Genomic DNA, 14,904 nt, shown 5'->3' on the forward strand with positions numbered 1-14,904 from the left:
GGCTGGCCTGGCAGGACGGGACGGGGGACGGGGGCGGGGACTGGGGGGCGGGACCTTCTCGCTCTCCTCCCACTCAGCGGGCTCCCAGGGAAAAGCAACAGTGTCCTCCAGAGCCTGAGGCCGCGGCGGCCGAGCAAGGCGAGGGAACCCGTGTCCCCCTCTCCCCGCGCGAGGTAAGGACGCTCTCTCCCACTAGGCCCGTGGGTCTCGCTGGCTGCGCTGCTGGGACTGGATAAGGGGAAGTCCCAGGGCCTGGCGGGAGCCCTCAGATCAGCTCTGGGCTGGGGGGCCCAGAAGAAACCGTGTGGGAGGAGGGGGCGCCCCAGGTGAGTGCAGTGGGGTGGGGGGCGATAGAAAGGGGCTTTGTGGGGAGCCGGCTCCGCGGCTTTTCTGCCAGCTGCTTGCTTTTGCCCTCCGGAGCCTCTGTCCGCGCAGCCGCCAGAGGGGGCCCTCGCGCTCCTCCCCGGGAGGGACGCTGGTCCTTGCCCCAGCCAGTCTCTCCTGCAGGCACCCAGATGGCCGGCCGGGCGGACACTCGTGGAATCTCGTCCGCCCGCGCCGCACTCCTCCCACTCTCCGGCCGACCGCAGGCAGAGAGCCTTGCACCGGGCGAGGGGACCCTCCTGGGCCAGCTCCCCTCCTGTCCCGGCCAGGCCGCCTCTATGGACGAGGAATGTGTGTGGAGTCCAGCCCGGAGGCGGTGGGAATCCGGGAGACAAATCCTGGGTGTGTTTAGGAGACGGGAGGCACGTCCCGGGTCTCCCCAGCTCTCCTCCGAGGACCCGCATCTTTAGGGGTCCGGGAGGCCGGATGGGGCACGCTTAGGAGAGGGAAGCCCCAGGCTCTTGCCACGCCCGTAGGGTCCGGATTCCTATCCCTAACGGAGTTCCCCGAGGCGGGGGCTGAGCCAGCCATCCGGGTTCCTCTGGGATGGGGAAGTACCGGCGGGCAGGCGGCGGGGGACTAGGGGCTGGGGGTGGCGGGGCCGGGGAGGGGCTGCCCGGCGCGGGGTTGCCGAGGCGCCAGCAGACGCTTCCGCCGGTGCTGGGATGAGCGGGGGCCTGGCCCGGCGGGGTACCCAGGGAGCCGGGGTGGGGCTGCATTCTGGTCCCGTTAGCTCAACCGTCCCGGAGTCTCCCGGGCTGACTCATTGGACCGCTCGCACACAAATACAAGCTCCCCACCACGTCAGGCATCCCACGCAGCCGACAGGCACCGCGCGCCCCACCCCGTGTCACCCACGCGCGCGCCCGCCGGCCGCGCGCGCAGCCCTGGTCTCGGCCGCCGTCGCGCGTGGGGCAGCCTCCCGCACGCCGGGACCTCCGCCCGCAGTCCGCACGCGCTGCGCTCCCGGCACCGCGAAGCCGGCGCTCACACCCGAGGCCCGCCGCGCTCACGCAGTTCCCGTCCGCACACCCTGCCGCTCACACTCGCACCTCCTGTGCACCCTCGGGCCCCCCTTCCCGCAGCTGCCCGGCGGGGAGCGGGCGGTGTCTGAGCGGCCGCCCCCTTCCCCGGCCGCGTAAACAAGCGGCTCCTTCTTCCCGCCCCGCCAAAGAAAGGCCGCTTGTCCCGCGTGCGCGGCGGGCGGGGCGACCCAACACTGCGGCCTTGTCCCACCTGGCGGCCCTGGGCAGCACAGGCTCCGGGCCAGCGAGGAGCCGCGCCCGGGCGGCAGTCCCACCCCGCCCGCAACCTCGGAGAGGGGCGCTCGCCAGCACCCCGTCCTCTCCCCCTGGAGAACCGGAGCCCCACTCTACACTCCTGCCTCTCCCTGGCTCTGCCCCCTGGAGCCTCTGCCGCTCACCTGCGGTCCCGCCCCAACTTAGGGCCGCGGCTGCCCTCAGCCCCCTTGCTCGTCCCTTCCCCTGTCTCCCCGTCCCTCCATTTCCACCTCCACTCCCCTCTGTACCTTCTAGGGCTGCCCCTGGCCATCGTCCCCTTTACTCGACGACCTCCGCGTTCTCAGTCTCTCCATCCCCTTCTCTGTCCCCCAGGCCCTCCGCCTCGCTGTCCCTCCGTCTCCACCAGCTCGGAGTCCCGCGGAGAGTTTCCCCACCTTCTTCCCCTCCTGACAATCTCCCCAGCTCTCATTTTCTCTCAATCCCTCAGTCTCCGTCTTCCATCCCGCCCCTCCATCCCTGCGTCTCCCCTTACCCACCTGGTCCCGCCGCTGAGCCCTCATATCCCCCCTTCCACGCCCTTCCCCGGCCCCCGCCCTCCGGGCTCCCAGCCTCAGTTTCCTTCCTGTCCCGACTCCTTCCCTGCCAGCCGCCCTTCCTTGAGGGCGGATGTGCGTCGGGAAAGCGAAGGCGGCGGCGGGCGGAGAGGGTCCCAGCTCGGCCACGCAGGCCTCCGGCCACCGCCATGCGACGCCTGGGGCGAGGGTCCGGCTGGCCCCACCGGCCACAGGTGAGGCCTGGAGCGGCCCCGCGGGACTCCGGGGTGCGCAGGAGCAAGGCACCGCTCGGGGACTCGCCTGGGGCCCGATTTGGAGCCTGGACTTCCTCCAGCGCCTGTTGGTTACAGACCTTTTCGGCCCTTGCTCGGGCCTACCTTCACCCTAGTTAGGGTGCCAAGACCTCAAGCGGTGACTCTGGACACCTACTAGGCCGAGAGGTCTGGGGACGGGCAGATCCCGCGTGGCCTCGGTGCCCACGCGTCCCCGCCGGGCGAGGAGGCCGGAGGGCCCGGGCTTTGGCGGGGTCACCCGCGGGAGCCCCGGCCTCGCCCGCCACGGGGTCCCCCCTTGTTGCACGGCGGCTCCCGGCTCCCAGGCCTCCGCCGCCCTGTCCCCAGGAGGTGCGGGAGGGCTCCAGAGAGCCGGGGCTGACCGCGGCGCCTCCCTCGCGTCCCTCCTTCCCGGGAGCCAGCCTTGCGCCGCAGGGGCCTTTTTTTGGCAGCGGGGCCGGGCGGGGCGCTCCGAGTGGGTAATTACTGCCGGGGGTGGTGGGTAGCCCGGTCCACGGAAGCGGGTTGGCCGCTGAGGGCGCCCGGGCGCAGCGCCGCTTCGCCATCCCGGCCCGGGGTGGGGTCGGAGGAGAGCGCGCCCCCAGGTGGCCGCGGGACAGCCCCTTTGTGCGACCGGGACGCGTCGGTCTGGTGTAGCTTTGCGCTTCACCTGGGTTAGGTTTCTGAGCTGGGGCCACGGCCTCCAACATGCTGATTTCTACATCTTTCCGGATCTTCTCCGTCTCTCCTCACACCTCCCTCCTGGTCTCCCCCTCTCCTTCACATTATTATTTCCTCCTCTCCTCGCATCAGTCTTGTTCCCCATCAACCTTATTATTATTTTTTTTTTTTACAATCTTTATCTCCGCTTGAAATTCTTTGGCGTAAATAAATGAACAGGGTAATGGTGACGAACTTGATAGAAAAGGGTGAAGGGACTTGTTCTAGATCTTGAAACCCATACTCATAACCGGCATGTTTACGGAGCTTTGTGCTTCACACAGTGTCATTTAATATAAGAGCTGACTCTCCACTCTTAAAGAAAAGAAAAGAAACAGTTTTATTGGGGCACCTGGGTGGCTCCGTTAGTTAGGTGTCTGCCTTCTGCTGGGGTTGTGATCCTCCCATTCCGGGATCAAGCCCTTCCTTGGGCTCCCGGCTTGGTGGAGAGTCTGCTTCTCCCTTTCCCTCCCCCACACCCCACTTGTGCTTTCACTTGCTCTCTCTCTCAAGTAAATAAAATCTTTAAAAAAAAATAGGGCGCCTGGGTGTCTCTGTGGGTTAAGCCTCTGCCTTTGGCTTAGGTCATGATCTCAGGGTCCTGGGATTGAGTCCTGCATGGGGCTCTCTGCTCAGCGGGGAGCTGGTTTCTCTCTCTCTCTGCCTGCCTTTCTGCCTACTTGTAATCTCTGTCTGTCAAATAAACAAATAAAATCTTAAAAAAAATTTAAAAACAGTTTTATTGAGGTATAACATATATACCATAAAATTCACTTAATTAAAGTGCACATTCAGTGATTTTTTTAGAGTATATTTACAGTTTTGTTTGAGAACAATTCCCTCACCCCAAAAAGAAATCTTGTGCCCATTTATAGTCACTCTCCATCTACCCTTAGCCACAGGCAAGCACTAATCCAGACAATCTTTTGTGAAAAAGTCACTATTCCACTTTTATAAAGAATGACTTGACACTCAGAGAATTTAAGTAACTTGTCCAAGATCCTGCACCTAATAAATAATAAAGTCAGGGTGAGAATTTAAGGCTATTGCATCCCAGCCTAAATCTCTTTCCACTAAATGGTGATGCTGTTTCTTCCCCCATTATTTTTGTTTTGTTTTCTTTTCTTTTCTTACTCCTCTTTTAGTAAACTCCCCATTCCCAACTCACTCTCTCACGTCCCTTTCCTGGGAGAATGCTGAGGGCTTCCCCTGAGTGTAAGGAAACAGGACAGCAGGCAGGCTCTAACCCTGGAAATTCTTCCCCACAGCCAGATCTCCTGGGGAGGCGCTAGGCCGGCTTGGAACTTGGTGTAGGTTAACCGCCTTTGCCTTCCCTCTTCCCCGGCGGAGCTGGGGTGGGCCCCAGGCCCAATTCCGGTTTTTCTTCCGCCAGCTTGGGTGGACATGGTGACGGACATGATGTCGTCCAGGTCCGGAAGGGTGGAAGCTGGGAGGGTAAAATTAGTAACTCTCTAAGGCTGAGGCCCTTGGGCCCCAGGGCCAGGGGGGTCAGGCACTCCTTGGAATGCTGGCTCCTGCCCCCACTTCCTAAGTCACTAGGCCATGGTCGAGGGTTGGAAGAGAAAGTGGAGGGAAGCCCTGCCTTCCTGGGTCTCCCTCCCACCTGGAGCCACTCTCTCTCAGTCGTCCCCAGCCCCATGTCCACAGCGAATGGGAAACTTGTCACCTTAACAAGATGATCAAGGGACGGGCACGCAGGCCCACGTTCGTACCCAAAGGTACCAAAACCGTGAGGAAGAGAGAAAGGGAAGCGTGGAAAGAGCTTCAGTTCTGGCTCTTGAATCTACTTTACCCGAATCTACTTTACCCTCGGTTCTAAAGACCTAAGCTTCCTACCACACCAGATCAGATGAAGAACCTAGAAAACTGTACTCCTGTTATTAGTCACCACTGAGGGGTTTTTCGCTGATTGTCTGGGGGCGAGACTGCTTTTTGGGGAAGAGAAGGTGTAGGAGTTGAGACATACAGAAGACAGGAATGGCTGAGTTCTTCCTGTGGTGTCTCCTTTAAGCAGACACCCTGTGGGGACCCTTGGGGGAAAAGAGACAAAGGGAAAGGCAGGAGAGGGTTTGGGGAAGGGAGTGCCTCAGCAATATCACCCAGCCAGGGGGGGTGTCTCTGGCTACTGGTGTCCCCCGGGGAGTTCTTGGACCCTGGATTCCCTTACTGAGGTAGATTTTCCCCACCTTACCTCTGGCTCCAGATGTCTGAGCGTCCTCTGCCGCGGAAGCCTAGCTCCTGGATTTCTGAGGCAAGAAAGCATAGACATACAGGCGGGGCCTCTAGGGGTCTTGGCTTATGGTGGCAAGGGTGAGGACTGGTGTGCTGGGTGTCTGCCTCTGAGCTCCCTCCACTTTTTCTTCTGCATGAGCCTGCGTGGAATGAGGGTGACAGGTACCACCCCCGCCCCTGGGAGCATGGCCGCAGACCCTACCCCTTCCCCCCCCCGCCCCCCCCCCCGCCTGGCCTCCCTGCCAACACCTGCCTTCTGCTGTGTCCCCAGGAGCCGTGGAGCCCCAGGACCATGGACGCTCTTAACAGGAACCAGGGAGGCCCTGGATGCAAGACCCAAGCAATGGTAAAGGTGAGCAGGTCAAGGCCAAGGGGCAAGAGAGCTGTTGGAGAGGCTGGGTTTGGCTCCTCTCCCCAGCCATGGCCCCAGCCGTGGCCACAGCCCAGGGATGAGAGCAGCAGCTCCTCTCCACCCTTCCCCAGGTCCCAAGCCTATTAACAGCTGAGGCTTTATCTGAATCAGGTTAATTGGTTCACCCAGAATATACTCTTTAGAAGTCAGGAGCCGGTTTACAGACTGACCCTGGGCTGTGTCTCTCTCCTGGATCCCAGGCTCTGTCCTCCACTGTGATTCAGTTTCCTGGAGGCAAGCAGTGGCCAAGGGGATGGCCACGGACAAGTCTACAGGGACAAGTCTGCATTGGCCCTCCTCTGCAGCAGCCCCTTCTCCTCTCCAGCACCCACCTGCTCCTCTCACTTTCTCCTTTTTTGTGTCTTAATAGACAAAGGGGGCAGTTAAGCCAACGCTTGAGAAATCCAGTGGGACAAGTTAGTGGCCTAGATTCAGATCTCATTTCAATTTAGTGTAATAATGCTCCGTGCACAATTTGGGGCTGAGCCTTTCGACACCCTCAGAGCCCTTCGGAGAGGGCAGGTGCCGGAGGGAGTGCCAGTGTGATGGGGTTCGGGGGCTCGGGTTCTGGCCTGAAGGGTCTCATGCTACTCATCCCTCACCCCCACCCCCTGCAGAAGGGGCCCTTGGACTTGATTGAGACAGGCAAGGGGCTGAAAGTACAGACGGACAAACCACATCTGGTGAGCCTGGGCAGTGGGCGGCTCAGCACAGCCATCACCCTTCTGCCTCTGGAGGAAGGTAAGTCTGGGGGTGTGGCCCCTCCACCCCGCCACCCCTTGGTCCTTAAAGACATTTCTGCCCTGGATCCCAGGCACGCGCGGGGGCCCTTCTGCCCTTTGTCAGCTTTGATCGCCTCCCCCAGATGCGAGGCCGCGCCACCAGCTTGCCCCCCTTGTCCTGGCCTCCCTGGACTGCCTGGCCCCCTTGGTAGATCATCTGGCTCCATGACTGGGATTAAAGATTAGTTTAGAAACAAGGAGGAGAGCACTGAAACAGGAGAGCCCATTGCTCTTAGCAACCAGTGTGGCCAAGAAGGAAGGGGCCCCATCCCAGGCCTATGCCTGGCGTGGGAGCAGCTACCTGTGGAGCATGGAGGGCTGGGAGGTAGGGGGAACGACCTCCTGAGATAAGGCCCTGGCTCGGCCCCCTTCCCCCGCTGGCTTCTGCCTGGCCTCCTTGGCCTCCTCGCTTCTCCCCTGGCTGCACTTGTTGCCTGGGTGATTCTACATTCCCCACATTCTCCAAATACCAGTCCCAGGGGCTCTGCCAGGGGGAGAGCCTTAGCACGGAGGGGAGCCAGGGAGAGCAAGGGGTGCAGGTGCAGAAGTGGGGGGGAAGAGATGGGGAGCAGGAGAGCAGGATGAAGGAGGAAGAGGACTTGGGGACGAGGAGATGGAGGGACTAGCGGAAGGTCTGCAGGAAAGAAGTTCCCTTTCTCTGTCGGTAGAGCCTGGCTGCTCTGTGTCCTCTGGGTCCCCCCATCTGTGAGCCAGTTTTCTCTGCCTGCCCAGAGCTTCTCCCACTGACCTTCTCCACCAAAGGGGGACACCACCAAAGGGGCCCCAAAAGGGTGGCCGGTGGCAGGCAGCAATCCTTTGTGCAGGAGGAGGTGGGCTTCTGTCTCCTTGGCCGCCCTCCTGGCCCAGCCTGGGACTCAGTTTGCCCTCTGTCTTCAGGGAAGACGGTGATTGGCTCCGCAGCCAGGGACATCTCCCTGCAGGGTCCCGGGCTGGCCCCAGAGCACTGCTACATTGAGAACGTGCGGGGCACCCTCACCCTCCACCCTTGTGGCAACGTCTGCAGTATCGATGGGCTCCCTGTCCGGCAGCCCACCCGGCTCACTCAGGGTAAGGTGTGCTGCCCCCAAGCGGGAGGTGGAGGCAATGGTCTCTGTTGAAAAGCCTGGGCTAGGGGCGTTGGGGGGGTGCGAGCCTGCTGTGGCGGTTGCCATGGTAACACAGAGCCAGTGGGAGGCTCAGGGGCCTCTCCATGTGCCTCAAGAACACCCCCAACTCCTCTAGGATCCCGATTTGTCTTCAGCCTGCTTTTCTTCTCCGGTCACTTCTTGGCGGGGAGGGGAGACGTCCTGGTGACCTCATTCAAAGGGCAGGCAGAGTGGTGTTCGGTCAGGTCATTAGTGAGATGGTTAAGGGAGGGCAGTTGGAACGACAGGACAACCATGGGGTTGTTTCATGATGCCAAGAGGGGGTCACTCTGAAAAGAGGCGGGGAGGTGGGGAAGGAGGCCGCTCCCTCCGGATGGGGATGGAGCAAAGGTGAGATCCGAGGACATGGCCGCTCCGTTAAAACAGCGTCCGCAGTAGCTCTGGGGTCATGAATACGGTTAGCACCCTGTTCCCCAAAGCCACAGGCCACTCTGTTGTGTCAGGTGGCTCTGAAAACCGGGCTCCTTGTTCTTATGACTGGGCAGTTCAGGGGTCAGCCCAGGTGGTGCTTTGACAGACCGGGTGTGTCTGCCCTGGGCATCCATTTATACAACGAATTGTCACATTAAAGGAGTGGGAAAAGCAGGCCTGGGGTGGGGGGCAGAGGTGGCGTTGACGTGAGGATGGGAGCTGTGGGCCAAGCCTGACTCTGTGCGGGAGGACTAATGTCTTACTGGCTGAAATCTCCTCGGCAGTGGAAATCCCCCTCCTTCCTTTGTTTCCCTCTGTCCTTCTGTTCATAGCCCTTAAGCTCTCTTTAGATGCTGCTCCCTTCACAGCTCACCCAGGAGACCCAAACTTGCCCTACTCCTTTCTTCCTGCCCTTGGGAGTGTGAGGGGGCCACGTGGCTTCAGGGACCCAGGTCCCCCAGCAGCAGTGGCAGGCCCTTGCCTCTTCTAGGGCCTCGAGTTCTCCACCTCCAGCTGAGGGGAGGGACCCCCACAAACTGGGGCTTTGGCTGTGATGCCATCTGGTTCCTGACAGTCCCTTTCAGCCTCCCAGAGAACATCTTCCTGGAGATTGGGTGTGTGGAAGTGAGCTGGTCCAGCAACAGGGAGAGGGAGTGACAGAGTTCAAAGGAGGCTGGAGAGAGAGCCCGGAGCTCACTCCCCCAGCCCCAGATCCCTGGCATTCGTGGGCACGCACATGTGTGTTGTGAGCAGGGTGCAGGAACGGATGCTCTGAAGGGCCCTCTTGGGCAGTCTGCCCAGAGCATCCTCTAGCTCCCTGAGAAGAGGGAGCGCCTGGGTCAAGATGGAATTCTTAGGCATTTCCTGTGGCCCCGGTGACCCCTAACTCTTCCCCAGCCAAGGTTCCACCCTGCCAAGTATGTACCCTCCCACTCTCTTCTGACCCTAAACCCCCTTCCCTTTTGCTCCCTCCCACTCCCACAGCCTCCTTGTCTGGGCTTGCCTGTCTCAGGAGCTTGGCAGCCCCGGGAGGGGTAGGCAGAGGCACAAAGGAACGGGTGTTCTTCTCCCTAGCACTCCCCCTCCCCTGGGCTCCCGGGAGCTGAGGCTTTCCTTGTCTCATCTCTGGAGCAAGGCACCAAGCCCAGCCCTGCCTGGCCCCACTCCGGACATTCTTGGGAGTGCGTTTCCCTGGAAACTGGGTGGTGGGGGGGGTGTGCGTGTGCTATCTCTGTGTGTCTGTGTAACTGGAGTGTGTTTATATATCTCCGGATGTGTTTGTGATTCAGGGCTTGTGTATCGCTGTTTGTGCCTCTCCTTGTGTTTATGGATCAGTGGGGGACGGGGGTGAACTCGGGACGGAGGGTACCAGAGTGTCCATGTACGTAGTTCCAGGTGGATCTGAGAACTCGCTGGCCCCGTGCCTGTCTGTGGGCATATGTACAACAGGATTGGGTTCCCTGTCTCATTCCCCAACCCAGGCGCATAGGAGGACCCTCCTCTTTGAAAACAGAGGGCTACCCTACAAACAACAAGGAGCCCATTCCGACTGGGCCAGGCCGTCTATAGGTGCGTCATTCTGGGCATTGTGCCAGCCAGAGGCAACTTGGATAGGCACATGTCAGGAGGAGTAGAGATGGCGGTGACAGGCTCTTCCAGCAGGACCTTGCCTGGGCCTGGGGGTGGGGGGGGCAGGCAGAAAGCAGAAGCTGGCCTTTGGCTCTCACTAAAGCCATGGACACTGCAGCATGACGGGAGGGAAGCGAGGACAAGCCCGATTCCACCTCCCTACCCCGGTTTTCTGGCATACCTCGTGCTGCCCTCTTCTTTATGGAGCAAGAGCTGGAAATGGGAATGTGAGCGAGAAAATAAGAAGGAATCTCAACCAAGAGGAATCTCAACCGGGCTGAGGTTGCCCCACCCTGGGACCACAGCGCCAGACCACATGAAAGCTCCGGGAGGGGACGGATCAGGGGAGGACCCAGAAAGCCACACGGCTCGGGGCCCAGGCTGTCTAGACAGTAGGTCCCTGTCCACTCCCAGCATTCGCTGCCAGCCTAGTCTCCACGTCTCCTTCACTCCCTAAGCCCTTCATTGGTGGGTAGGGTCTTGTGTGAAGGCCAGAAGCGGGGGAGCTCCCTGGAATGTGGTCGGGGAAACCCTGAGTAATCCAGCCAGCTCCCTCTGGGATCCAGGACACTGAGCCTCTTCCTCTCCTACCCAATTCTCAGTTATTCCTTCTGTGAAATGGGAGTGAATCTTCCAACTGTGCTCTGCTAAAAGATAAGGATCAAAAGAAGGAGAGAAAAAGCAAAAAGACTCCTAGCTGCTCCCTTCTTTGTGCCTGCCTCCTGCCCTATTTCTCACTGGCGGGTATCCTCCGTGTCTGTCTGGGTCTGTCCAGCTGGCTGTCACAGTTTCCAGACCGATGAATCATTCTTCCTGAGCAGATTTTTTTTTTTTTTTTTTTTTGGTTTAAGCCTCCCCCTATTTTGCATTTAACCCTACATGGTTCTCCCATTTTCCTTCAGGAGAGTGAGATACGTGTGTGCGTGAGCGTGTGTGGAGTATGGCAATGTGGGTAGGTGTTTAGCAAGGGTGGAGAAATGATTTTTTTCTCTAAGGAGGTTGGCTTTTGATTCCAGAGTCTCTCCAGGGACTGAGTGGAAGGATGTCTGTGCCTGAATGAGTGTGTAACCAAGAGAGGTATTATGGGGGTGAGAATAAGCACGTGTCAGAGACAGTGTGTTTGTGTGTGTCAGTGTGCACAGCCAAGGTGTGGTGTCCGTGTGTTGGTGTGAGTGAGGCGTGGGAGCTCTGAGCATATAGAGTACGTCTGAGAAAGTGTGTCCCTTAAGGTTCTGGTGTCCAGAGGGTAGGTCTCTGGAAGACAATGAGCTGTCCAGAGGTGTCCAGAAGCAGATGGCACTGTGTTTTCCAGGTGGGAGGGTGCCTCACTGGGGTGGGAGAGCTCTTCCAGCAGACTAGCACGACTGGTGGTAGGAGTTGGGAGGAGGTGAGGTTCGATTCTGGAGCCCCAGGGGAGCAGGCTGGCTGGGAAGGGATAGCACCTTGGTCCAGCCTGGAGGTGAGCTGAGCTGCTGGGAATGTGGGAGCAGGGGCAGAAGAGGAGGTGTTTAGGATGGAAACGGGAGGGAGACTCAGTGCTGCCCAGCCTGGGCCTGAACTCCCAGCCCAGGAGTGACCTTGTCACAGTGGCACAGGAAGGGCAGGAGCTGATCCTAGTGACCTAGCTGGAGCCCCGGGAGCCATGGAATGTCGGAGCTTAACCTTTGCTGTCAATGAGGACAACCTCCTCAGGGGTAGGTAAGGGATCTGAGGCCAGAGGGTGTGATTGGCCCCAGGTGACCAGCCAGCGGAGCTGGCCCCTTCCCAGGTCTCTTGGGAGGCCAGCCACAGAGGGCTCTCAGGGAGACCCTGCTTCTCCTCACTCCTGCCTCCCGACGACGCTTCGCCCTCCGGCCTCCACTTACCTCTTACCTTTCCTTCCGTCACCTCCCCCGCACCTGTCCTCCCGGTCTCACTTCTGCTCCCGCACCCACCGCCTCGGAGTCCCCGGGCCGCTGGCCACCCGCACCCTCCCGCCCCGCCCTCTCCATCCCGCTCCCCTCTCCTCTCCTCCATCACTTCCTCTTCCCCTCCTCCTCTCCTTTGTCCCTCCCTCCCTGGCTCCCTTCCCCCGCCGGTGGCCGGCCCGCCCCTCCCCGGGCCCTGGCGGCTGCTGGCTGCCTGGCGGCTGGCTGCTCCGAGCCCGGGGCCCGCGGCGCGGGAGGTCGGCCCGCCCCCTCGCAGGCCCGGGGCGGGCGGGGAGCCCCGAGGGCCCGAGCTAGCGGGGGCCGGCGCTGCGGAGGTCCGGGCTCGCCGGTGAGTGCTCCGCCCGCCCGGCCGCCGCTCCCGGGCAGCGGGCGCCGAGGGGCTGGGGCGGGGGCCTGGGAGGGGCGTCTGCGGGTTGCGGTGGGGGGACTCGACCGCGGGTGTGTGTGGGGGTCTGGCTCACCTTGGGGAGCCGGGGGGGGGTGCTGTGAGACTCGATGGCATGTGTGCCCTGCACATGTGAGTGGGAGGTCTGGGCTCGGGGCCACCCCTCGGCCGGCCAGACCTCGCCTTCCCTCCGCGCTCGGAAGTCCCCTCCATGGACCCGCCTCCGGAAGGGGCAGAGGGGTCCTGATGGGGACGGGGAAAGCCCGTGCTGGGCCCAGAGGGGTCTCTGATGGAAGGGCGGGGGCCCTTCCTCGCATCTCCCCGCACCCCAGCCTCCCTTTGGCCGGTCCGTTCCGTTTGTGTGGCAGCTGAGCTGTGCCTGTCAGCCCGCGAGTGCGGGAGCCTGTATGCCTCTCTGGGTGTTTCTGGCAGCGGGTATATGTGCGAGCTTGTAGGAGAGTGTGCTCGTGTGTGGTGTTTCCCCTCCCTGTCTCTCAGAGATAGGATCCGCCCTCTCCTTTGCCCTGGTTTCCACCCCCTCCCCACCAGATGTGCAGCTTCTCACCCACCCACCTGCACACACACAGCTGGGCCCTTTGGGGATGGGGGCTCGGACCACAACTTTAACGGGGAGGAGAGGTTCTTGGGGTTCCCTGAGTGGCTGACCCTTGGAGGTGCCGGGCAGGAATGGACCCAAGGAGGTTTCCTCCCAGAAACAGGCTAGGCAGGCCCTTGGGGCAGGATGGACCAGAGTTGGGGCCATGCCTGGGGCCCCTGAGTTCAAATAGAAAGTTAATTTGGGCAGGAGGGAGCTGCTCTGAGGCCTGTTGCCCTCCTGCCCGCTCTATTAATACAGATCCAGCTCTGCTGCCTGGCATCACCTATTTATAGCTTAGAGGCAGCCAGGCCACACCCCCTCAGTGCAGGAGGCTGAGGGGCAGAAGAGGGGGCAGGGAGCTCTCAGCTGTAGAAGCCAGGGCTGAGGGTCCCTGGGTGCCCACTGCCTCCTTGGGTGGGCCTGGCAGGATGGGCTGGAATCCACTCAGGCTCCACACCTCTGTCCAGACTGGGCTGTGTGATGAGGCTCCCATATCCTCCCCCACCCTCCCCCACCCCACCCCTTCCCACCCCTTCTCACCATCAATCTAGAATTGAGTGGGTCTGTCTAGACCCTGCGAACTCCTTATTAATTAGCTTGTTAAAGGGCTGAAAGGAGGGGGAGGGGCCAGCAGGGCTTGTTCTGAAACAGCTGTGGTTGTAATTAGGTGTAAGTGGGGTTGGCTATTATTTATTCCGGTTATGATTACTCTGGAATCAGCTCCTCTGATTGGTGGCTTGGTGGGGTAGGCTCCCCTCTTGCCTGACCACCCATCAGTCTCTAGAATTGTTGGTGCCCACCGCTTGGGAGAGCCTCTGGGCGTGCCGGAGCAGTGGGTGGCTTTGCCCACTCCAGTTATGTGCTAGGGACTGCTCAGCTGGCTAGCCCCTTCCCCACCAGCGTGGGCGGGCTTCTGAGCTTCTCAGTGGGGGGCCTGCCACGGTATCCACGTGGCCTGGATGCCCCTTGCCCTTGTGGCTTGCCTGAGCCGAATTGTCTCAGCGTCCAGGAATGTAGACTTCCATGCCAGTCTTAGCTCGGACTGGCATGAAGCTTCAGGGGTGCCAAGTGGCACCAGATTGGGTCAATAGGCTGGGGGCATGGGTGTGGACAAGCTGAGAGGGTGGTTGTAGAGGGCCCTGGCCTCTGGTGTCTCCCAACACAGCATCTTTTGCAGGAATCCTGTGGCTTGTCCAGGAGAAGGAGTGCCATGAGCCAGGCTCAGGTGCCCGCGGGCACACCTGCTGCTGTGCACACTCTTGGTGCCCCTGGCTACATTTTTGGCGCCCACATACCCTCCCCTCTCCATGGAGTCACACTTACTGGGCAGGACTGGGCTTGTGTCTGCTGCCTGGGAATGTGCTTGGCTGAGGCAGGGCCCATTGCCCCTCGGCTTGGCTGGATTCCAGAGAAGACCAAGGAGCGGGAAGACGTCAGGCCAGAGCGTGCTTTGTCCGAGAGAAAGAGGGTGATGGCTCTCCCTAGGCCACGCAATGATAAGGAGGGTGATAAGGAGTGGGAGCCAGGAAGCAAATTCTGGTTTCTCTGGGGGGCATCTAACTGATTCATGGGTTTTCCCTGTCCCCTGTCTCAGAGCTTTTTTGATCCTGGAAATTGCTGCCTCTCAGACTGACTTTTCCGCCCAAGGGGCAGATGGATGGATCATTGGTACAGCTTAGGGGGGACATGGGCGACTGTGTTCTCTGAAGAACTTCCGATCCCAGGACGCCGTCTCAGACATTGTCTTACTAACTCTGCAAGGTCCGTGGTTCTGTCCTTGTTTCTCTACTGAGAGAACCGGACTCCAAGGGGAAGTGACTTCACCCGAAGATCTTACCACTAGCAACGAGAGTTAGGACGTGGGACTCACACACCAGTGCTCTTTCCACACTGCCACTGTGGCACGCACAGTGCGGGGGGGGCGGGGCTCTCCGGAGCCCGCTAGTGCTTCGGGGTGACGCTGCCTCAGCCCTGTCTGCCCTTCTCAGCATTTGCTCTCTCTGTAGGCTGTATGTTGTGCCTGGGCCAGTCCACCTTCCTCCGCTTTAACCACCCAGCCGAAGCCAAGTGGATGAAGAGCATGATTCCGGCAGGGGGCCGGGCCCCAGGGCCCCCCTACAGTCCTGGCTCAGGTAGACGCCCAGTTGGGGCCGGGGGTTGGGTTGGCGG

At 60.7% G+C, this 14,904-nt stretch overlaps 1 protein-coding gene and 1 long non-coding RNA gene across 48 annotated transcripts in view; one reads left to right on the plus strand and one right to left on the minus strand.

Moving 5' to 3' along the window:
• The first annotated feature begins 83 nt into the window (after positions 1 to 83).
• PHLDB1 (pleckstrin homology like domain family B member 1) overlaps positions 84 to 14,904 on the plus strand; it is a 45,203-nt gene continuing 30,382 nt past the window's right edge. For 16 of the 47 annotated variants that reach the window (XM_082683547.1, XM_082683509.1, XM_082683511.1 and 13 more), the window contains exons 1-6: positions 630 to 726; positions 1,998 to 2,412; positions 5,696 to 5,776; positions 6,454 to 6,577; positions 7,516 to 7,686; positions 14,742 to 14,867. In XM_082683547.1, coding sequence (XP_082539673.1) covers positions 674 to 726; positions 1,998 to 2,412; positions 5,696 to 5,776; positions 6,454 to 6,577; positions 7,516 to 7,686; positions 14,742 to 14,867 — 970 coding nt within the window. In that variant the 5' untranslated portion in view covers positions 630 to 673. Of the gene's footprint in view, positions 174 to 627; positions 727 to 1,997; positions 2,413 to 5,695; positions 5,777 to 6,453; positions 6,578 to 7,515; positions 7,687 to 11,942; positions 12,081 to 14,741; positions 14,868 to 14,904 lie in introns of those variants that run through there. The other 31 variants (XM_082683504.1, XM_082683526.1, XM_082683546.1 and 28 more) reach the window with 9 other exon arrangements.
• On the minus strand, positions 3,890 to 11,853 carry LOC309840965. Its single transcript, XR_014298869.1, has 3 exons — positions 11,690 to 11,853; positions 5,384 to 5,564; positions 3,890 to 4,618 (listed from the first exon to the last, which is right to left on the minus strand). It is a non-coding gene; the product is annotated as an uncharacterized lncRNA (long non-coding RNA).

Source organism: Mustela nivalis (assembly GCF_964662115.1).
Source record: "Mustela nivalis genome assembly, chromosome: 9".
Lineage (NCBI taxonomy): Eukaryota > Metazoa > Chordata > Mammalia > Carnivora > Mustelidae > Mustela > Mustela nivalis.